We start from the raw sequence: 24,503 nt of genomic DNA on the forward strand, positions 1-24,503 counted from the left end.
GAGTAATGCTAGAGGGTTGAGAGACCAGACTACTGCGTAGCGCTATTACATCCACATACAGCCATTGCAGTACATTCACTACCCAGACAAGACAGTGAAAAGTGTCAGCGTGTAGACATTTCAAAGTGTGAGGTAAGTACAGAAATTGCGAAAAAGGGCTAGGAAACCTTAGGAAATTGAAATTGACATTGTAAAAGAGCTATTTTAATTTTGAGATTTTTATGAGACGTTAAAAACGAGGGTATTATTCCCTCAGAATGAGAATGAGGATAACCTTAGATTTTTTTTTTTATTTATTTCATTTTATCTTTATGTACGCCTTAAAATTGACAGAGAAAACATTAGATTTTATTCGATGGATTAAAATACTGCAAATGTAAAAAATAAAAATAAAATTGTGTGTGTGAGCATTTTGTTTAATGTTAAGGCGGACAACTAGGCGTACAAACAAGGTCTATGGACGGTGATAGTGCCAGCGAGCAGCCATTGCAGCGCTTCACAAGGGATGTCTGTTAGGAAAAGACAGTGTATTTTGAGAAATGAGAAAGTAAAAAAAAAAACAGACTGGCAAAAAAATTAAGGTGGAACGTTATTCTTTAGTGTATGGATTTGTAGACTCGGTTATGTTGAAATGACAAAGATACAAGCGGGAAAATAATCACCTCAGGAGCTGCGCTTTACAGTAATGGCTGACTGTACTCGCATAGGAAACAAGGCAAAGCCACAGAGCCATAGACAGGCGCAGTTCGCTTCAACTTTTTCAAATCGTGTTTTCGACCCCGCCGGGCTAAAAATGCGCTGTTTTCTTGGCGGGAAATAAAAATCATATCTTCCGTATTTCCAACGCGGGTATTTTCACATTTTTCCGTGAGTGGGAAGGATGTTAAATTGAGAGTTGAAGTGAACTAGGTAATGCGGCCGCTCGGCTCCCCCTATTGCAAAGCAGTGTAATGGCTGAGCGCTGACACAAAGAGAAGGAGCCATATTCTCAGTGTTAGTGCATGAAGACAAGCGGCCATTGCGAGCCCACTGCAAACTCCGCACAGCACAGACCCAATGTATTACTATACACCGGGCGAATGCACTGGGCTTTTTGCGAAGGAAACAATTTTCGGTCAGGAAAACCGACCCGCGCCGTTTGTTTGTCGTGTCCAAAAGCGAGCAGGAAGGCGGGTGGAGACATTTTAGGGGGACTTTCTTTCATGAAGAAGGCTTTCTCACAAAATGGAAGAAGAAATATTGCCGTCGTTGTTGACCTCCTTTCCTTCAGCGAGACAAGAGCGTGCGCCATTACTATTTGAGCGGTACACAGAGAGAAATAGGCTCTTTTCAGCGGAGAATACGGTGAAAGTGAACTCCGTAATTAAGAATTTTTTAAGCGTTTTGCGATCTTTCGCGTACTTTGGCACATAAAATAACTTTATTCAACTAGTTTATTCGTACTCTTTTTAACCCTTTTTAACTTTGAAAAAAAAATTATTTTTAAAAGTTTGAGGATTTATACTAACTTGTATACGTTTCAAACGTGTAGAAAGGACCTTTTATTTGTTAAAGCAGCGTTTTAAAAGGCAATGTTTCAATAAGTTGTCAAATTTGTTGTGAAAGAAAACTTTAAATACTCCATGTTCAGATGTGCGCATCGCAAATACTAGTTACTAGAGAAAATGACCAGTTAACAGGGGACTGCTGACGTTCATATGATCATGTCAAGAGACTTTTTTTTTTTTTGTTTGTTTTGTTTTGTTTGGGCTGGTAGAGTTAATTCTATGGAGGGGTGTGCTACAAATTCAGACTTGAAATTTGAGGACTGGAATCGAATACTCATTAAATTAATTATTTTCTCTCTCAAGGAAATCTAAGTGACAATGGGGAAGGATCCAACAAAACCAAGGGGCAAAATGTCCTCTTATGCATACTTTGTCCAGACCTGCAGAGAGGAGCATAAGAAGAAACACCCTGAGGCGACGGTCAACTTCTCTGAGTTTTCCAAAAAGTGCTCGGAGCGATGGAAGGTCAGTTACACCTCACGTAATTTGTAGTAATGCCCACGTAATCTGTAGTAATGCCCCTCCCCTTCCTCAGACTATGTCAGCCAAGGAAAAAGGCAAGTTTGAAGATATGGCTAAACTCGACAAGGCGCGTTACGAGAGGGAGATGAAGAACTACATTCCACCCAAAGGCGAGAAGAAGAAGAGGTTTAAGGACCCCAATGCTCCCAAGAGACCCCCGTAGGCATCTTTCTTCATTCTTATGTATAATTTGGCATCATAAACGGACCATAACCAAAAGTACAAAATTGATAGCAATTCTTTTTTCTTCCATTCTACCTATTCTACCAAAGGTCTGCATTCTTCGTTTTCTGTGCGGAGTTCCGACCTAAGGTGAAAGAAGAGACCCCGGGTCTGTCTATCGGAGATGTGGCCAAGAGACTTGGTGAGATGTGGAACAAAATATCAGCAGAGGAGAAGCAGCCATATGAGAAGAAGGCAGCCAAGCTGAAGGAGAAGTACGAGAAGGTGAGAAATGATACCATGCCCAATCAGCTTCATACTCCTTTATTGTCCCCAAAATGGTCAACTGATATATTATTTGCACTTACATTTACTATAATGAAATTTCCTTAATGAACCAAATGTGTTCTTGTTTTCTTATAGGACATTGCTGCCTATCGCTGTAAAGGTAAAGTGGTAGGTGGTGCAGCCAAAGCCCCTGCCAAGCCGGACAAGGTTAATGATGATGATGACGAAGATGATGATGAGGAGGATGATGACGACGAAGAAGATGAAGAGGAGGATGATGAGTAGATACATTACATTTAGAGCTTAGCTTGTTGTCTATAAAGCATTTAACCCCCTGTACACTTTACTGAGGCCATAAAATGGGTAAATGAAATTTAAAAAATTGAAAAGAAAAAAGGCTGTGTATATGATATGTTTTTAAGCTGTACAGTTTCTTTGTTTTTTTTTCTTTCCTTTTTTGTATAGTTAACACTACAAAAGTGTCATCTGTGTTTGTCCAAATGCCCAAACCCTTAATTTTGTTTTTAGTTTAATTTCTTAAAAATGGTTCCAACACCACTATCCTTGCCTGGTACAATAAAAAAAAAAGAAAAAAAAAAAGAAAAAAAATAGGGGGTTGTAAAACTGTCTTGGAGTTTTAGAAGTGCACAGCACACAACCTAGTTCATGTGAGGTAGTTCATATCTTAATGTACTTTTTTATTTTTTGAATCAAATATTATCATCATTAGTAAATCGCTGTATCAAAGTTATTTACTGTATTTTGAATACCACTGTAATTGCAGAAATTGTAAAAAAAAAAAAAAAACATACTTGTTCACATTCTGGTAAGCTTCTGACATCAATAAACTTTTTTTTTTTTAAATATTGAAGTGGTATGGGACTCCACCTATATGTGAAAAGGCATAATGGGCACCTAGGACTTATTGGTGACTAATTTACAGAACTATCAAATGATTAACTGAAATATATTTTCATGAACTAATTGATGAATGATGCAATGATTCTCATTTTTAACTTATACCTGTTTAAATAATTAAGATCTAATATTGCAAGTGAATTTAACGTTTTATGGGTTTACCATGTTTCTAAGTAATGTCTAGTTTTGTTAATATAAAAGATGATGTAAGATCTAAGTTATCTGAATTATTAACATTTATATTTTTGCATAAGAGCAGCATTTGCCCACAGAATTGTTTTGATCACACAAGACAAAATTAATCAAAGATGAATCCTCTTCATATCACGTCTTTTTTGTGTTTTATTTTTTAACTGCCCTGTTAACCCTTAATTTATAGGGTAAATAACTGTAAAATAACCAGTAAATTATTATCATCATACAGTATTTAACTGTAATATGCATTGCCTCATGGGTGATTTCTGTGACATCACTCATTAATAACAATAAATTACTTTTTTATCTAATTAATATAGTAAGTTATGGAGTACACACAAATACAACTGCAGGTAAGCATAACGATGAAACGCCCCGCGCACCTGTCTGAGGGAAAGCTGCATTTGAGCAGAGCAGAGTCCCACAGAATCCGAGTGGAAAACATCAAATTAAGTAAGTACAAGCAAGATGTGTATAGAAAAATAAAAAAAAACTTATTGAAAGAATAAAGTTTTTCTTGGGGGGGCTGTTCACAGAGGACGCGTTCTTGCTTTTCGTCTGCCTTATTTTTACGTGCTGGTAAGTCTGGTCGTTGCGTCGCGTCTTGCTGTTTTTTCTCTCGCGTCGTGAGGGTTGCGTTTTTAAGACGGTTCGTCAGTTGAAAGCGTTTCAACGTTTTAAAATGCGTCTTTTTCTTGCGTCGTGAGAGCTGCGTTTTTAAGACGGTGCGTTACGTTAAACGTGACGTTAAATGAGACCCAAGCGTTCACTGTTGCGTTGCGCTCCATCTTGCTGTTTAGGGCACAAGAACGCGTTTTATGTGAACGGCCACACAGTTAAAGAAGATTTTGGGGAGTATTGTGTGTGATGACTTCATGACTTAACATTAACACAGATCATATATTCTTTTCTTTCAGAGTTCACTTGATCCTGTTGGCCCTGCACTGACTGACGACGACTTCTCCTTCAGTCTGTATTTTATCCTTGTTAATTTTTTAATTGATGTATATGTTGTGTAGTCTTTTACTTAAAGGGATAATTCACCCCAAAATGAAAATTCTCATAATTTACTCACCCTCATGATATCCCAGATGTGCATGACTTTCTTTCTTCTGCTGAACACAAATGAAGATTTTTAGAGAATATTTCAGCTCTGTTGGTCCATACAGTGCAAGTGAAGTTTGTAGCTCCAAAAATCACATAAAGGCAGCATAAAAGTAATCCATAAGACTCCAGTGGTTAAATCTCCACTTTCACATCCAGATTCATCTTCTTTTGTTTTTATGGCGATTCACATTCTTTGTGCATTTAACCACCTACTGGTTGGGGTGGAGATTTATAGAAAAAAGGACTTACATATTGATCTTTTTCTCACCCACACCTATGATATTGCTTCAGAAGATATGGATTTAACCACTGGAGTCTTATGGATTACTTACATGCTGTCTTTATGTAATTTTTGGAGCTACAAAGTTCTAGCCACCATTCACTTTCATTATATGGACCTACAGAGCTGAACTATTCTTCTAAAAATCTTTGCTTGTGTTCAGCAGAAGAAAGAAAGTCGTACACATCTGGGATGGCATGAGGGTGAGTAAATGATGAGAGAATTTTTATTTTTGGGTGAACTATCCCTTTTTTTTTAACCCCTTTTCTCCCCAATTTGGAATGCCCAGTTCCCAATGTGCTCTAAGTCCTTGTGTTGGCGTAGTGACTCGCCTCAATCTGGGTGGTGGAGGACGAATCTCAGTTGCCTTTGCGTCTGAGACTGTCAGTCTGCACATCTTAACATGTGGCTTGTTGAGCGCGCTACTGTGGAGACATAGCGTGTGTGGAGGCTTCATGATATTTTCCACGCACAACTCACCATGCACCCCACCAAGAGTGAGAACCACATTATAGCGACCACGGGGAGGTTACCCCATGTGACTCTACCCTCCCTAGCAACCGGGCCAATTTGGTTGCTTAGGAGACCTGGCTGGAGTCACTCAGCACGCCTTGAATTCGAACTCACGACTCCACGGCTGGTAGTCAGCGCCTTTACTTTCTGAGCTACCCAGGCACCCCTGGTGAACTATACCTTTAATGTTTATGTCATAATCCAGTTCCCTTATTCTTGTCCTGCTCCAATAAAAAATAATAATAATTAAAAAAACTTGTTTTTTTATTATTAATAAATTGTCTATAATAATAACAATAAAATATAAAAAATAATAATGTAAGGGATATTTACAGCTAGTTACTGTACAATCTATATTTTTACAGTAATATACCTCAACTACCAATTACAGTAATCAGTAAATTACTATGCACAACAATTGCAGTAGCTTACCATTATCAGGTTTTTACAGTAACTAACTGGCAACAGTGTTGCCAGTATGTTACTGTAGAAAAACCACGGTACGGTCTAACAGTGTGGTTAGGTCCATTCCATCATAATCATTGCTTTATGTTTTTAGTTAAAAAAAAAAAAAAAAAAGAGAGATTTGAATATATGCTTACAGTACACCAGAGAATCAGGTATACAGCGCCGCCACGTGTTTTTAATGGTACTGTCGTGTGTGGCGGGATGTTTTTATACAGGCCAAATGAGGCTGCCATCAGACTATTATCCACCTTTTTCCTGAACACGGAAGTGTTCCACGATTCGACTGTTTTCAATTTCCGGTCTCTATTGTTTTCACTCGCATCGGCATATATACATTAGTGGGTAATGTAATGTTTAAGGTGTTACATTTGTAAAAAATTGTCAAAAATCATGCAGATACTTCACAGAGTCAAGATGACTGTTTTTAATAGATAGTGTCTCACCGGAGTGTGTAGATGTCATGAAGCCATGGTCCGAGGTTAGTTATGTTGATCTCATTAATTATTCTGAGTTGTTAGGACAGCCAAGAACTGCACAAGTTGAGCCTAAATTTAATTTTTACTCCAAGTAAAACTTAAATGCTTGTTGTTCTCCTGATCGCTCATTTAGGCAGTTTTTACTTGGCGCCTCGAGACCAGAAACAGAAAACAGGAAACTAGAATCATCATGGTGCCGCCCAGTGGTTGCTCAGGAAAACTGTGGATAGAGATAAACATCTCTTCATTCCAGTGACATGATTTTCATACCTTTCTTTTGGGGCTTGTATTTACAAGTATTGATACAGAAGGATGTAAACACACACATTTGTTTGATGTGATTTTTAAATGTTGGAAAGTGGGACAGCAGTTTCCATTGGCCCCAAAGATTAAAGAGTGGTGATTTTTAAAGCATATTTTATTATTTTTATTATTAGTATTCCATTTTTACTGTAATTTAAAATTACTTTGTTTTTACAGTAATGACATTCTAATGAGAATCACCATTGAGAATAATGGGAATTACTAAAGAACTCAAAAGTAAAGCGTCCATATGACATTATTAGGTTCTGTGAACTGCTATACTACATGTTATACATATTTATAAAGCTAAAATAAAGCGGGTCATTATGCAGGGTTGTTTTTATTCAGGTTCCGCCCCAACACATGCGCTCATTCATCACTCAGCGTCTGTCCGCGGCCATGGCAACATCACTGGGTAACAGACTGTGGACCAGCCGAATGTAAACGCGCCAATAGTAAACGTAAGACCTTCATTCATTGCCTAGCAAAAGTGTATTTAAATTCCGAACATATTTTGCATATCGCATGTTCTAAGAAAGGTTAATAAAAGCAAGTGTAGGACTTCAAATTGTGTTTCGATTTCAATAACGCTGGCCTAAATCTCGGGCGTATTGCACGGTTGCCTTATGGGTAATGTAGTGCATTACTATGACCTTTAGCATTTGCCTTCACATTAAGGCAAACGGAATAAAACTACAAGTCCCTGTGTAACAGCGGTGGCGTTCGTGCAGTTTTGCATACAAGCACGATTTGATAAACTGGATTGTTTGGATTTATTGATGTAATCTGGTTTGTTGAAGTGCTTTGTTTTTATTTTAAAAATCAAATGCATGCGGTTCAAGCTAATTGAAAACTCCCGGACAGGATTTAGGTGCTTCACGTCAGGTGCCTGTCAACAGAATAAAATATAGCCTAATTTATGACAGTCATTATGAAGTCAGGGCAAAGGTTAATACAGAAAAGTTTAGGATCCCGTGTAGAAACCCCCTTGATGTGACCATTATCAGTGAATCCTTACAGTACTGTCACTATCAGTATAAATGATTGATTCAGTTCTGCATCTTATGTGTCTTTCTGTTTTCTGGCATTCTCAGACTCATGGACTTCCTTAAATCAACAACAACAATCAAACAAGCATTTCTGATGACGCTGTAAACTCAGGCTGCATTGAAGTGCTGAAAGATCATTCTGTTAAGATTCCTTTCTCATCATGAATTTGAAGGAGATTTGCGACAATGCTAAGAAAGGAAGAGAATATGCATTATTGGGGAACTATGACTCATCCATGGTTTACTATCAAGGTGTTATACAACAGATTCATAAGCACTGCCAGTCCCTCAGAGATCCTGCCCTCAAAGTCAAATGGCAGCAAGTAAGGCACCTTATGTTTTATTATCATCTAAACCATTAATGAATCTGATATATATTCATGACCATTGCCACCAAATGTATAGAATACATTTTTTATTCACATTTCAGTAATGAAAATTAGATTTATTTATTGTTTTTTTCTGTAATGACAATTTGGGGGTGGGAGATTTAATTGCCATGAAAATAGTCACAATTAAGAAAAATAATAAATAAATAAAATAAAAGTATTAATGATCCTCAAAATACACTTTCTTTAATAAAAATACAAATTTATTATAAAAAAGAGAGAAAAATCCAAGGGACTCATGTGGTATGGACAAAAAAAAAAGCCTTTGTGATAATGGCTATACTTTTTTGACATATGTAGCACATCTTTTTTTTTTCTCTCTTTCTTTTTTATTTACAATTTATTGTTTCTTTATTTTGATTTGGGCAATCTGTTCTTGACCATTTTTGTGAGTCACTCGTTTATTAGTGCTATTAATTAAAGTGTAAAATAAAATATGTAGAACACAAGCCTTTTGCAGATGCTCTGATCTACATTTAGAATGCACTACATTTTATGTCTGAAAAGTAAATGTTTTAATGAGCTGTGAATCTAGATAGGTCTCTAGGTCTATTTTATTTAAACAGTGATTAGAGTTTCTTGTCTAGTTTAGAAAGGGTTTAGTTTGGAAATCAATTCACCTCTCGCTCCTCTGAGCCCAGGTTCGGCAGGAGCTGGCAGAGGAATATGAGCAGGTGAAAAGCATCGTAAACACCCTGGAGAGTTTCAAGGTGGACAAATCGGTTGATTTCCCCAACCCTCAGCCTGAAGAGAGCCCAAGGGACCCTGATGTCTGGCCTCCCCCGACCCCAGCTGAGCGCAGGTAGACTAGGCAGCTGATTATATAAACGCCTGAGGAGTTCTGTAACTGCAGAGCATGGCCTATATGTACTATTTTTATGCTGTCACTTAGACTTGCCACGGTATCATAATTTTAACACCGGTGCGTTCACGTTCAAACCGACTAACACCAGTATTACCGCTGGTTGGACGCTAGGTGGTACTATGGGATAATTTTCGTTAAGCAATATCCTACACAATAACGCAAGGCAGCTTGATTTCAAACTTTGAACTTTTTAAAATGTATTTTAACATTTTTGTAAAAAAAATTTTTTTTTTTTGTATTTAGTATTGTTCAACTTTTTGAAAGATGGCTATTCAACAGTTGTGAAGGGCAACATCTCTTTGGCAAAGAACCAACTTCATCTGTGCATTCTCTCCATCATGGGCTACCGGTCGGGTATTTCGTTGTCCGGGCAAATACATCACTTATTGTGGGTTGTTGCGGGTTTAATGTTGGTGTTTTATTACCTTTCATTCTAGGACCCAGTTTAGCTGCTTTGAATGTGTGAATACATTTGTTTTGTTCCCTACTAGGTCTGGGTGATATGCAAAAAATATGTTCACGATATTTTTATAAAAAAAAAAAAAAAAAAAAAAAAATCTATCTATCTTTCTATATATATATATATATATATATATATATATATATATATATATAGTGTGTATATATATATATACACGGTGTTTCCCACAGGATTTTGTGAGACTATGGGGGGTGGACCTCCGACCCTCTAGGGGGGTCCAGGGGCATGCTCCCCCGTAAGAAAATTTTGTACATTTTAAAATTAAATACTTCCATCTGGTGCACTTTGAAAGCAAAATTAAGAGGCTAGTGTTGTGCTCTTGTAAACAATTCTGTGCTCTTAAAGCTGCAGTAGGCAACATTGAAGTAAATCGAATTGTGAGAAACAACTCCCCCAATTCTTCCCCATATACATGATGCTCTTCACACCCAGCCAGGGTTTAAATGACAGCTGTTCACAAACAGAGCCAAGGCGTGCCTTGCCAAAAGCGATTGGTTAAAATTAGCTGGATTGACACTACCCGACCCACAATTTTCACTCAGAGCTAGAGTCTGTGGTGCTAACTAATCTCTCACAGGGTACAAACTAGGGATGTCAGTTTCAGCTTTTTGTCTTTTAACGTTACCTCAGACTGCTAATGATAGCTAGCTAGTGAAGCCGTAAGCAGTGTAACATTATGCCAATTAACCTAGTAATGCTAATGTTAATTTACGTTAATCATCATGATTAGGGTGACCATATTCTGGTTTTCCAAATAGTGGACACCTTTTTTTTTCCGCCGGGTGGTATAATAGGGTTCAAAACAGTGTTACTATGAATGCAAACTTTAATACAGTGAGAAAGACACTATATTAGCATAACATAAATATATATAAATAAATACAAATTTCCAACATTCTTTTGAATATCCATGTACTAAAATAAAATATTTGATGCCATGAGTGTACCTTCATTTACTATTACTATTATTTTGAATGGCCATGGAAAATGTGATAATTTTACCTGGTCGCAAAAAGTAGTTCGTTAATTTACCTGATGAACTTTCACCTTTTTTGTCTAATGTGTGCTTCTAAATCACTTGCACCTTTATTAGCAACTGATACATAAGTACCAGCTTTACATGCCATACATTCTGCTTCCCACGGATCTCGACCTGGACGAAAGCATGGGAATTTCTGGTGCAAATCTTCTGTAAATTTGCACTTGCGTTTGGGCATTGTTTCCACTCAGCTGTCATTTGCTGCTACTGTCAAGCAACTGTTTGATGCCGAACGCAACAGCGCTTCACGCGTTTCCGGAAAGATTGACAGGCAGGACTTTGGCCAATAGTTGCTGCAAGCCTCTTATAATTGACCAATTGGTGTGCAAGAAGGCGGGACTTACAAAGAGGGGTTAAAGCAATGCAAATATGCTCGCACACACAATGAGGTATTAGACCAGATGCACGTCATAATGCAACTAAAGCCGAATCCCGGACATTTTCGCAAATTTAGAAATCCCGGCCGGACGCTTTTTTAAGGTCCGAAAAAGAGGACGTACCCTAATCATGATTCTAACTTCGGCAGTAATATTATCTGTTTGCTCTTTATACATTTAATGTTAGTTAACGTTACTTACCTCAAAGGTTTGTCGTCCAGTGCATATATCTGCGAGTGTGTGTGAGCGCGTGAGTTTACAGCAGCGGGTGAGGAGCTGACTGGCGCGCGCGAGAGAGCGCAAAACACAGCCTTTTATTTTATGTCATTATGAGACTGAGAAGTGTAAAAATGTTTTCAGTTCATTATGAGACCGTGGCAGGGCAAATTAGACTGTGGCAGGCCGCCAGAGTCTAGTCAATTAATGGGAAACACTATATATATATATATATATATATATATATATATATATATATATATATATATATATATATATATATCACATCACAATATCCAATTACATCATCAACCGCTCGAGGGATCGGTGAATATTCTTGCTTTAGTGATTTTGCATTGAAAATCAAATTCATTTATTTAAAAAACTTAAACCAAAGACATCTCTGAATTCAAACTGCACTTCAAACAAAACGAAAAAGCAATTAAAATAACGAAGTGGTAAAAAACAAACAAACAAACAAACAAAAAAAAAACATATATAACCACCTTTCAATTTACCATCAGGCAAGGGTGGAAAATCAATAATACATATTAAGATCTAAAAACAATTAAAAATGTAAACATAATAATTATAATGATGATAATAATCACTGAAATATAAATCATGGGTCGAGGTGAATGTATTTTTGTATTATTTTATGATTTAATCACAAATGTATAGGCTATATATATATAGTGACCCTGCAGAGTTGCGCTCACATCGATCTGCTCTGTGGAAATAAAGCGAACTGAACTCAGACCACCTCCTGAGCTGAGATGTCTGAGGTAATTTACAGCATTCTTATAGACGATACTATTCTTGCAAAACATTTTCAGAAGACTGAAACAAAGAAAGAGTGCGAACCTTTCACGAGACTGCACGCCTCCGAACAAACAGCGCGTCAGACATGCGCATAGACGGCTTTTCTGTCATTGGTCTTAAAAATATAATAAAGTATGTTTCTTCAAGGGCGTGTCTGTGTGTCTAACAGCATTTATTGTGTCATTCTGAATCTGAGACATTTTACAGTTACCCACCATGCACATTATATTCGCTACCTGCAATAAAACGTCTTCTGTCACTTTGCTGCCTGTGTAATTTGATACATTGGTAAAGAACATCTGGCTTTCAATGCGTTATTTAAGTTCATTTATCATGGGTTGCAAACTCTTCATTAGGCAACTATTCTTTATTTAAGGTTATTCTATTTGTTAGGCTATTTTATTGATATTGGAAGTTCCATTCATAATGTTTCCACCATTATAAAATTTAACCGTACACCATGGCACCCCTAAAGTCACTGCTGTTTTACTATCCAGCTCCTTGTAGAAAGTGTTGACCATTAAAACACATTGGAACTATATGGTGATATAAGCCTTAAAAACAGTGCACTGTGACTCTGTGACACTTTCAAAACATAGGTCTGTTTGTTTGAGTGGTCTTGCACATCAAATTCACATTCAGCCTCCTGTTTGCTGAACAATGGCAATGAAAGGGGCGGTTGGAGTGTTAAGGAAACCTGTTCAGAAACAAGCTTTATTTTTGCAGTTCAGTTTGCTGCGGCTAGTGGTGCAGAAATTTCACACTTTTTACACGTTTAAGTACCACAAATAGTGCCAATTAGAATGCACTGAATGCAACACAAATGTAGTGGTTTCTATTGAATACAATTTGCCATGTCATATGGATTTTTAAAAAAATAAGTTTGTGTCACGTTATATTTTGTGGTCATAAATGATGTCTGAATTGTGAAATCACTCTTTCTGGTTATAGAGCACCTGCCCAGATGAAGAAGCCAATCCCTTTCTCAAAGCCCCAGAGGAAAGACTCACCTGGAATGCAGCATCGTGGACCTGTGGGGAGGGGTCAGCCAAACGTCAAATCAGATAGGCCGAACACCCGTGATGGACGTGGAAATAAAGCTAAAGATGAAAAAGTTAGTTACTCAAAGTATGAGACCAAACTGACAATATGTGAAAAATACAGTATCTAAATCTTATTGTTTAAAGACTTTTAGAATTGTGCTTTACTTAATTTCAGTTCAGTTGCTTAAAGGGATATTTCACCCCAGAATGAAAATTCTCTCATCATTTACTCACCCTCATGCCATCCCAGATGTGTATGACTTTATTTCTTCTGCAGAAAACAAATGAAGATTTTTTAGAGGAGTATTTCAGATCTAGATCCTCACAATGTAAGCGAATGGGTACCAAAATTTTGAAGCTCCAGAGTGCACATAAAGGCAGCATAAAAGTAATCCACACTACTCCAGTGGTTTAATCCATGTCTTCAGAAGTGATATGATAGGTGTGGGTGAAAAACAGATCAATATTTAAGTCATTTTTTACTTTAAATTCTCCTCCCTGCCCAGTAGGTGGCGATATGCACAAAGAATGTGAATTGCCAAAAACAAAAGAACAATGTGTGTGTGAAAGTGGAGATTTATTGTAAAAAAAAAAAGAGACTTAAATATTGATCTGTTTCTCACCCACACTTAACATATCGCTTCTGAAGACATGAATTTAACCACTAGAGTCTAATGGATTACTCTTATGCTGCCTTTATGTGCATTTTGGAGCTTCAAAATTTACACTTGCATTGTATGGACCTACAGAGCTGAAATATTCTTCTAAAAATCTTCATTTGTGTTCTGCAGAAGAAAGGAAGTCATACACATCTGGGATGGCATGAGGGTGAGTAAATGATAAGAGGATTTTCATTTTTGGGTGAACTATCCCTTTAAAAGCATAAAATAATGTAATCAAAATAAGCATTTGAATATGAATTGTTCATTAAATATACTGCTGGGCTGTAACTTATTAACAAGTACCTGTTAACAATATAACTTGACCATTTGTGTTTTCAGAGTAAGAAGAATGCCCAAGAAGGTGCTGGTGATGGGGAACAGAGGAAGTTTGATGGCACAGGCTATGACATTGATCTGGTGGACGCGCTTGAGAGGGATATCGTGTCCAGGAATCCCAATATTCACTGGTATTTAGAGTGATTATGTACCGATATATTTCGATTAAATATTGGGTAAAATAAATGTTTATTCATGCATTAAATTTATGCTATTTTTTTGTCTCATCTATTTAAAATTGAATTATTCATGATGACACTGCACAGGAAGTTCCACAGATTTCTGCAGAATAAGCATGCCTGTCATTGATAAAATCCTACAAATCCCTTGCCCTTGCATGTTTGATTATTAAATATTCTGACTAATTTGATAATGCTTTTAGCTACCAAAAAGAGTGCAGCTCTGTTTAACACTTCTTACATATTTACTTCTGCAGTTTTTCTGTCAAAATCAGCAGAAAATGTGAAAAAGTCCACAGATTCCATCTGGGCCTAGCTGTATATTTAGGAATGTAGTTGTTTAAGTTTTTGTACTTCAGCTCAGACAAATAAGGAATGTGTTGAGTCAGCGACAGCTGTCAGTCGCAGTGGCAGATACTGATTCAGTGCTGGACTGTGATTCAGGCAAGCTGTCATATGTTACTGTTCTTGCAGGGATGACATAGCAGATTTGGAAGATGCCAAGAAGCTGCTGAGAGAGGCTGTGGTCCTGCCTATGTGGATGCCAGACTTCTTTAAGGGGATCCGCCGCCCATGGAAGGTTAATATGTTAGATGACACCTGATTCCATACAGTAGTTAGACATCTGAGCATACACACAGAGAAACATATGGATATGCAGTCTTATAGTAATATGTTTTCACCAAGGTTTTAAGTGTTATGTTATATCAATGAATCAATCCTTTTAATTTCTTGTGACCAAATTTATATTACAGTCCACTAGGGGTCGCCATTACACTAGTTTATCATGGCTCATTGCAGATAGAATTTTTTTTCCTTCACTTTGTTTTCCATTTGCCATCTGGTCTGTTTAAGTGTTTTCTCACTTTCGCTGCTACAACTTTTTATCAGTGTCTGCTCATAGTGTGTACCCCTTCGGAGAGAATATCAATACATTTTGTTGTCTCAAACTACCAGGGGGTGCTGATGGTGGGGCCTCCAGGCACAGGTAAGACCATGTTGGCCAAAGCCGTTGCCACCGAATGTGGCACAACCTTCTTCAATGTGTCGTCCTCCACACTCACCTCAAAGTACAGAGGAGAATCTGAGAAACTAGTGCGGCTGCTCTTTGAAATGGTGAGTGATCTCCAAGAAAGCAATGACATATAGTTCTGTTAAAAATGAGACCAGAAATTGGCTGGGATTTAATGTTGACCATTTGATTGTATGTCTGTTTATGTTTTTTCCTGATTTGATTGAAACCCATCCACCTACTTTACAGAAAACTTACTGATATTTAGAAATTAGGTAGTGGAATAATAATGTGTCAATAGTCTTTTTTTTTAATTAATTTTTTTATTTCAATTTAAAGTTTATATGAATATATATACTGTAAGAGAAAGTGTGTATTTCAGGTCCTATAACTGCCTAACTAAGTGTTTCACCAATTTTTAATCACCTTTTTGGCTGTGACAAATTAATTATTAAAAGTAGAACTATTCCCTTTAGTATTTCAATTAATAGTTAAAATAGTTTTAGTTGGAGTATTGCATGTCAGTTACATTTTACGATACTATGATAATAAAAGATCTGATACACTAAAAATGTTGGTAATGTTGTAGGCTATATGAAAAATGTGATTATCTGGATATTTGAGTTTCTGTAGTTTTTCATTAAACTACTTCTTTTTTTCCTTTCTTTGCTGTAACAGGCTCGTTTTTATGCCCCCACAACAATATTTATTGATGAGATTGACTCTATTTGTGGGAGGCGGGGCACATCAGATGAACATGAAGCCAGTCGCAGAGTGAAATCAGAATTACTGGTGCAGATGGACGGTGAGTTTTGTTTTGTAGGTGTGACCCTGTCATAATTTTACATTAAATGTTACAACCTTATTTTACCTCCCACTGGTGTAATGTTATCAGGAGTAGGAGGTGCTCAAGAGAGTGATGATCCCTCAAAAATGGTAATGGTCCTGGCTGCCACAAACTTCCCCTGGGACATTGATGAGGCTCTAAGGAGAAGACTGGAAAAGAGAATCTACATTCCACTACCCACTGGTAATCTAACACCCTCACACCCCGTCTACACCGGGCGCATCCGTTGACGCGACACACCGCAACGGCTTGAGGCTGTCTACACTGGACGTGTCGACACGAACGTTCTAAACCATTTAATTTGTGTAGGAGCACCAGTGCGTGCAGCACAAAATGGAACGCGTCACCCGTTTATTGTCGGCGCAATGGACGCGCCACAGTGGACACTTCCAATGTAGACAGCATCAGTGATTATAATGGGGTTCTGTTGTTTTTGACATGACGCTGCGTCCGGTGTAGACAGGCTGTTACACAGACAGCAAAACATTTGCTAGGCAGTCACAACTTCAATAATTTTTCGATGCATGTCACCCACTCATGAGTGAACTAGACTGACTAATTTCTAGCTTTCACGCTGTGAGTCATTGCTCATGATGTTTCATTGTCTGATGCAACTCCTTTGTTATATTTTATAATGGGAATTCTTTAATGTGAATAATTCCCACACAATGGGATTTCAATTGATAGTACTAATGATAAGATTATATTTAATCAAAATACCACCGCAAAACATTTATTCTATTACATGATCTTGTGTTAGACTCATAGACTTGTTTTTCTTTTATCAACATTAAGATTTCAGGTTAAAGTTGATATTAATGTAAAGAATGTTTCAGGTGTGACAAATTTTGCTGTGACAAATAAATGATTAAAAGTACAACTATTCCCTTCAGTATTTTAATTAATAGCCTACTTAATATAGTTTAAGACGGATTATTGCATGTCAGTTACATTTATGATACTATGATAATAAAAGGTCTGATACACTAAAAAGGTTGTTAATGTTATAGGCTATAAAAAAGGTTGATTATCTGGATATTTGAGTTTCTGTAGTTTTTGTCAAGTGATTTCTTTTCTTCTTCTTTTGCTCTAACAAGCTTGTTTTTATGCTCCCGCTACAATATGTACTGACAAGATTGACTTTATTTGCGGGAGTTCTTTTGATAGTACTAATAAAAAATGAGAATGAATCAAAATACCAATGAAAAACATTTATTCTATTACACAGTCTTGTGTTAGACTCATAGCTGTCCATTTTTAATCTTTTATATTTTTTGTGTCCATTTTAATTTGTTAAAATGTTTTTGCTGTCTTTAACTGTTACTGAACTCCACAGCTAAAGGACGGGCAGAACTGTTAAAGATCAACCTAAGGGAAGTTGACGTGGCTCCTGATGTGGATCTCACCCTCATTGCTGAAAAAATCGAGGGTTATTCAGGAGCTGACATCACCAACGTCTGCAGGTATGTTTTTAGGATTACAGATAACACCTTGATATAACTAGATGTTATGCAATAATTTTTCTGTTCACTGAAAATAAAATGTTGCACAAAATGGCAAAATTACAGTCATTTAGAACATATGTAGTTGATGATTGAGGTCAACAGTGACAGCCCACGTGTACTGTACGTTTCCCATTCATTATCTCCATAGACATGCTAAATAATTCTTCAACAAACTCTTGAACCAAACCACCCAGGTCTGAAATGAATCACAACATTACAATTGATTAGAAGCAAAAAAGGTACCTTCAGAATTGTGTGTAGTATTTCACCAAGAATTCGTACATATTAGCCTTAAAGGAATAGTTCACCCAAAAATGAAAATGTGCTGATAATTTACTCACCCTCAGGCCATCCAAGATGTATCTGAGTTTTTTTCTTCATCAAAACAGAATTTAAGACTTTTAGGATTTCATTTCAGGCCTCCTCTTCTAAACAATGCAAGTGAATGTACTCCATTTTTTGACGGTCCAAAATGCATATCTAGGGTGCATCAAAATAATCCACACGACTCCAGTCGACAAATAAAGTTCTTCTGAACCCAAACAATTGATTATTTTGAGAAAAGAATCAATAGTTATATACTTTTAACTACAAATGTTCACTTCCGTACATCTCTGTGACGTGCACTTATAAGAGGGATGACATAAGCTCTTTGGTAAGGTCACGCATCACGTGGAGGAGGAGTCAGGAAGTGCGTCATTGTTTACAAGAGAAACTTGCACAGAGCACAGACCAAGCGCCATTCACAAACCAAAACAGTCCAAAACTATTTCAAAACAATATAAAATAAAATAAAAAATAATTTCCAAATAATAAAAAAAAACATTGTAAACAATGACGCGCCTCTAACAGGCTTGTTTAAATCACAGAAGTGTACACATTTTTCTATAGAGATTCTGAATGGATTTTTTTTATTCTGGTGTTCCTGATTAGGATACAGAGTTATATGATGGTTGCCATAGTAATGGCTTAAGCATCAGCATGAAGCCCAGAGTTTAGCTGTCTGCGTGGAAACAGAGGACAGAAAAATTTTGCTCATACTCCTGTCCATCATGACATCTTGCTGCGGTGCTGAACTCCTGAGGCACATCATACAACATTATACAAAAGAAACCACTCACTTGTTCGCTCATTCACCATTCAATACAATGTAAATCAGAAACAGCTGTAGACACTACTGCACTTTGTGTGTGGCGGTACAGAAAAAAAATTACTAGAAAACCTGAAATTGGATTTCAAACCACATATAGATGGGGTTTGGATCAGGTTTGTTTTGCGGTTCAGATTGCGAACAGCTAAACGGATTTGAGTTGTATACTTCATAAAAACTATCTGAACAAAGCCTTAGACTTACAGTGTAGTAAATGTGACTGATGGCCTTGTGGTTGTGCTCTCAGAGATGCATCAATGATGGCGATGAGACGGAGGATCCAGGGTCTCACTCCAGAGGAGATCAGGGCTCTTTCTAAAGATGAGCTGCAGATGCCAGTCACCATGGAGGACTTTGAGCTTGCACTCAAAAAGATCTCAAAATCTGTCTCTGCTGCTGACCTGGAGAAATACGAGTCCTGGATGTCTGAGTTTGGATCTGTTTGAAGAGAAACAACACTATGTGAATGTAGAAAAACTCACAATTAAAATGCTACACTGTGGACCGATACTTGAAAAAGACATGGGTTTATGTCTCAAGACATTTTAATATATAAAGATGCTACTAAAAACTGTAGTCAAACCAGTGTCCTGCTGTGTTTGGTTTTTGGTTAGAAGCAGAGTTGCACCTTGAAATGTCAAAAATGCACTACCTGTCTGGCACCATACACTGGTTCTGTCTGTGGTATGACACTGAGTCACCTTTATTCGTTATTTCTAGCACCTCAGTTTCAAGTTATTTCTAATTTGGTTTTCTGTTAACACAAATGGAATGAGTTGCTTATAACGTATTTGAGAGTCAGAGCTGTGAAAACGATACTTGACAAGGGAGAACAGCATTATCCTGGTATTGTACTGTACGTTTTTTAATGTTGGATAGTGTGTAGAGACTCATGTTCTGTGTTGTTTTATTCATTTTACTTATGATATTGCATGACATTTGCAGTCATCATAATAAAATAAACATCCATTCTCTTCCTGTTCAATGTTGTTGTGCAAGGCCAGAAACCGTAAGGTTAAAGTCAACATGAAAGGGCATTCACAATCCATTTTACTTCTGTAATATGTCAGAGTGAAACTGGGTAATGAGGAAAAAAATTTAGAGGAGGACTATATCTATTGGGATTTGATTGGATCATGAAATGTTGGTGTTACATACCGGGATGGTGCCATGTGGTTGGAAGGAAGTAGTTGAAAAATAAGAGGGCATGGTGACATCAGCCGAAAAGGAAAGTAGTTTCAGAGGTGAACTAATTATCACATTTTGAAGAAAAACTACAAAGTCAAACATTTTTTTCTTAGGAATCACATCATCTATAATAAGACAAGGAACATGTGTTAATAATTAATGTTATGAATGGGGTTAATTTTGTTTTTGTGTTTACTTTAAGCTTTAACTTTTATTAGTACTTCATACATTGCGGATGTGGTATATTTACATTTTGTATGATACCTTAATTATTGAATAACACTATGGCATGACGGTTATTAAATATGAACCAGTTATTAATATAGTGACCAGATCTGGAAACATGATGGGTAATGAAGTTGTTCTCTTGTTCTGTACAACGACAGAAAAGTGTGACTCAGTCTTCAGGGGGAGAATGGAGAGAAAGGATGATTCTGTTATTATGGGTTATGTACTGCGAGTGCGTGAGTGTGCGCTGTGTGTGGAGTTGGCCTTTAAAAGCCATGCTTAGTGATTTATCTTTTTCTGAATATCTAGTTCTGAGTTAATACAGCTACTGTTACAATGAGTTGTCAGCCTAAAGGAAGAAGTCGGTGCATGATTGTTTCAAAATGATTAACTCTCAAAAGTTCAATTGAAAGTTATCATCATTCATCACAGCAAGAAAAAGTGTGAACATCTTTCTAATGCTCAAATATCCCTCATCCATCTACTTAGACTGAGAGTATATTGTCTTGTTATGATCACATTATTTATCAAACCAAACACAGAGTCGGTGTGAACCCAGATGGATGTGGCACAGCGAGTGTAACCAAAGAGAGTGTGAATGAATCATATACATGGACAACAGTCCGACCGGCTGACCAGAGGGCCGGTGATGACATGGCGTGGGACTTAACCGTCAAGTAGAGATCAGGGAGATTGGGAAGGACTTGTCCTGTAGCGTGGCTCTATAAAGGCCACTAGACAGACGGCTACTACACAGCCCAGCTGCTCATGAGTGTTTATCTCAACTGAGCATGCTGTTCATATAAAAAATTACATTTGGTCAAAAAAATAAAACAATGCACTACAAATATGTCATACACAGAGAATTCATATCCTCAGCATATCTCATCAAAACCTTAATTATATTAGGCTGAATCTCACAAAACCTGTCAAGATGATGTCTGGCTACTTTTTTTGGCTAAATTAAATGTGAGAAATAAGAAGTTATATATTGCTTAAAGAAAATGAAACCTATTTTTAGGACAAATAAGATTTTTTATTTTTGCCATTTTTGGGCAAAAAAAAAAAAAAAAAAAAAAACATTTTCTCCACAATTCTCATGTCTGTAATGCAAAACAAAAAAAACAAACAAAAAAAAAACAATGGCTTATTATATTACCTGTAAAGTATTTAAACTTCATGGAGTTGCCCTGCATTTAATTTATGCAATTTTTTTATTTTTATTGTAATTATATAATTTTAACGAAATTATTTTTGTTTAATTTAATTAAATTTTTAGGGTAAAATCTGACCTGGACATATAGACATCATATTGTGAGATACACCCACTAGAAAATCATTGTAATATTGTAACTATATATATATATATATATATATATATATATATATATATATATATATATATATATATATATATATATATATATATATATATATATATACACATACACTATATTGCCAAAAGTATTCGCTCATCTGCCTTTAGACGCATATGAACTTAAGTGACATCCCATTCTTAATCCATAGTGTTTAATATGACGTCGGCCCACCCTCTGCAGCTATAACAGCTTCAACTCTTCTGGAAAGGCTTTCCACAAGGTTTAGGAGTGTGTTTATGGGAATTTTTGGCCATTCTTCCAGAAGCGCATTTGTGAGGTCAGACACTGATGTTGGACGAGAAGGCCTGGCTCGCAGTCTTCGCTCTAATTCATCCCAAAGGTGCTCTATCGGGTTGAGGTCAGGACTCTGCAGGCCAGTCAAGTTCTTCCACACCAAATTCGCTCATCCATATCTTTATGTGCCTTGCTTTGTGCACTGGTGCGCAGTCATGTTGGAACAGGAAGGGGCCATCCCCAAACTGTTCCCACAAAGTTGGGAGCATGGAATTGTCCAAAATCTCTTGGTATGCTGAAGCATTCAGAGTTCCTTTCACTGGAACTAAGGGACCAAGCCCAGCTCCTGAAAAACAACCCCACACCATAATACCCCCTCCACCAAACTTCACAGTTGGCACAATGCAGTCAGACAAGTACCGTTCTCCTGGCAACCACCAAACCCAGACTCGTCCATCAGATTGCCAGATGGAGAAGCATGATTCGTCACTCCAGAGAACACGTCTCCACTGCTCTAGAGTCCAGTGGCGGCGTGCTTTACACCACTGCATCCGAAGCTTTGCATTGCACTTGGTGATGTATGGCTTGGATGCAGCTGCTCGGCCATGGAAACCCATTCCATGAAGCTCTCTACGCACTGTTCTTGAGCTAATCTGAAGGCCACATGAACTTTGGAGGTCTGTAGCGATTGACTCTGCAGAAAGTTGGTGACCTCTGCACACTATGCGCCTCAGCATCCGCTGACCCCGCTCTGTCATTTTACGTGGCCTACCACTTCGTGGCTGAGTTGCTGTCATTCCCAGTCACTTCCACTTTGTTATAATACCACTGACAGTTGACTGTGGAATATTTAGTAGCGAGGAAATTTCACGACTGGACTTGTTGCACAGGTGGCATCCTATCACAGTAGCACGCTGGAATTCACTGAGCTCCTGAGAGCGGCCCATTCTTTCACAAATGTTTGTAGAAGCAGTCTGCATGCCTAGGTGCTTCATTTTATACACCTGTTGCCATGGAAGTGATTGGAACGCCTGAATTCAATTATTTGGATGGGTGAGCGAATACTTTTGGCAATATAGTGTATATATGTATATATATTTTACTGATTTTATTTTATTTTATTTTGGGGGTCAAATGTGACTTGGACATGTGGACATATTTCATGAGATATACTCAATAGCTTATGTATTTTTAAGATGGGGTAGAGAATTTACTTACTATAACTTGTAAAAAATATAAAAGGCCATAAAAAAATCATCAAAGCCTGAGTTTTTTTTTTTTTTTAAAGAGAGGTAAATATGGACACACTAGTACAACTGTAAATGTAACAGCTAATTTTAATGTCATGATACTCCCAGTGAGCATATATGAAACAACATGACTGTAGAGGTTAAACTATTGCAAGCTTTTGTGTGTAGATAACACTCCACCCTCCATGGTTACAAAGAGGTGTTGGATTAAAGGCAGATATTTCAGAAGGTGTCAAATGCATCTATATGTACTCATCCATAACTTCATGTGCATAATCATCAACTGCATTCTGAATAAAATATCTTCAGTGGTTTAGACTTAAAGACTTAGCTGTATTGACTCTGACCAATTACTCCTCTCCACAGCATCTGGCACCCAACAGATGTAGGTGCTTTAATGGCTTTTATCTATTCAGAAAAGGAAAAAAGCATGTTGAGTGGTTACATCTGTTGCATGTAGCTACATAGTGTGCATGTGAATTTTACACATTTGCACATCATCAATGGCACCATATACAAATTGAAGCATTTGGTCATGTTTGCTGTAAAAGAAAGGCTTCTCTTGCATCTGTATTCCTCAGTAGTAATCCTCTGTACTGAGAATGTATATGCCTTTTATGCCAGTAATTGTTGGTTTTGTAGAATGGGTGTTTGAAAATGCATGCAATTTTATGTACTGCATTTTGAGAAACTCATATGACCTTCACAAGTGGCTTTAGATTTGACAGTGTTCTGAAAATTTATCTGGTGTTTTTTACACAAAGGAGGGTTTAAAAAATGCAGTATTGTAATACAGTGATACTTGTGCGTTTTGTGTTCTTCTGCTTTTCCTGTTTTACACATGTGACCCTTAGTGCCTTAGAGAGAGCACCGTTTCCTGAAATTAATACCTAACATGACTTGTTTGAAACCTCGAGGGGCAGTAACAGAAAGACACACATGGGTAATCAATCGGTGTTACATTTTATTCAAAGATTCAGTAGACAGAAAGGACTTAAAGGTGTGTAAAGTTTTGGTTGTTAAAATACTTTCTCCTATCCCGCTTAATATGCAGAAACAATTATAAGTAAACCATTTGTACAATCTGGTCTCATAGAATCACAGTACTATACCTAGAGTTTTGCAAAATATTTTTTATGGCTTGTTCGCATATCACATATTGCGGCATTTTCCTGGTCAAATAAACGCCAGAGTCACTGAAACAATGACTTTTTTCCCTTTTCACACAAATCATGAGTAAAACAGCATATTATCAGTTCATAAATACTTTTTGACCAGTTTCTCACACAATGCTATCTTGTGACATCAAAACTTGTAAGGCGATAAATTTTATACAACTCACTTTTAGCGCCAAAGAGTGGACATTTCACCTCGGAATACGTGTGACCACGTAATATCATTATGCAAAAATGTTGCCACAGTCATAATTTCATTTTCATGAGATTTGGCTGCATTCATAGGTTAATTTGAATG

The 24,503-nt window shown here is 37.2% G+C and overlaps 2 protein-coding genes across 7 annotated transcripts; both read left to right on the forward strand.

The window, feature by feature from the left end:
• On the forward strand, positions 1–3,128 carry hmgb1a (high mobility group box 1a). The gene is made up of 5 exons (XM_051683475.1): positions 1–132; positions 1,851–2,012; positions 2,083–2,228; positions 2,342–2,516; positions 2,655–3,128. The coding sequence occupies exons 2-5, from the start codon at positions 1,866–1,868 to the stop codon at positions 2,802–2,804; spliced, it is 618 nt and encodes a 205-aa protein (XP_051539435.1). The 5' UTR covers positions 1–132; positions 1,851–1,865; the 3' UTR covers positions 2,805–3,128.
• A 138-nt stretch (positions 3,129–3,266) lies between these two features.
• katnal1 (katanin p60 subunit A-like 1) lies at positions 3,267–21,491 on the forward strand. Of its 6 annotated transcripts, none has more exons than XM_051683469.1 (14): positions 3,267–4,085; positions 4,550–4,601; positions 5,309–7,016; positions 7,128–7,240; positions 7,874–8,151; positions 8,859–9,019; positions 12,969–13,131; positions 14,062–14,189; positions 14,712–14,817; positions 15,195–15,353; positions 15,928–16,054; positions 16,145–16,279; positions 17,433–17,559; positions 18,999–21,491. In XM_051683469.1, exons 5-14 carry the CDS (start codon positions 7,990–7,992, stop codon positions 19,195–19,197), a joined length of 1,467 nt encoding a protein of 488 aa, XP_051539429.1. In that variant the 5' UTR covers positions 3,267–4,085; positions 4,550–4,601; positions 5,309–7,016; positions 7,128–7,240; positions 7,874–7,989; the 3' UTR covers positions 19,198–21,491. The 6 variants fall into 6 exon arrangements, with proteins under 6 accessions (XP_051539429.1, XP_051539430.1, XP_051539431.1 ...); XM_051683470.1 differs by having other exon boundaries at positions 5,309–5,701; XM_051683471.1 differs by having other exon boundaries at positions 5,309–5,659.
• Positions 21,492–24,503: the final 3,012 nt, after the last annotated feature.

The sequence above is a fragment of the Myxocyprinus asiaticus genome, chromosome 42 (genome assembly GCF_019703515.2).
Source record: "Myxocyprinus asiaticus isolate MX2 ecotype Aquarium Trade chromosome 42, UBuf_Myxa_2, whole genome shotgun sequence".
NCBI classification, from domain to species: Eukaryota; Metazoa; Chordata; class Actinopteri; order Cypriniformes; family Catostomidae; genus Myxocyprinus; species Myxocyprinus asiaticus.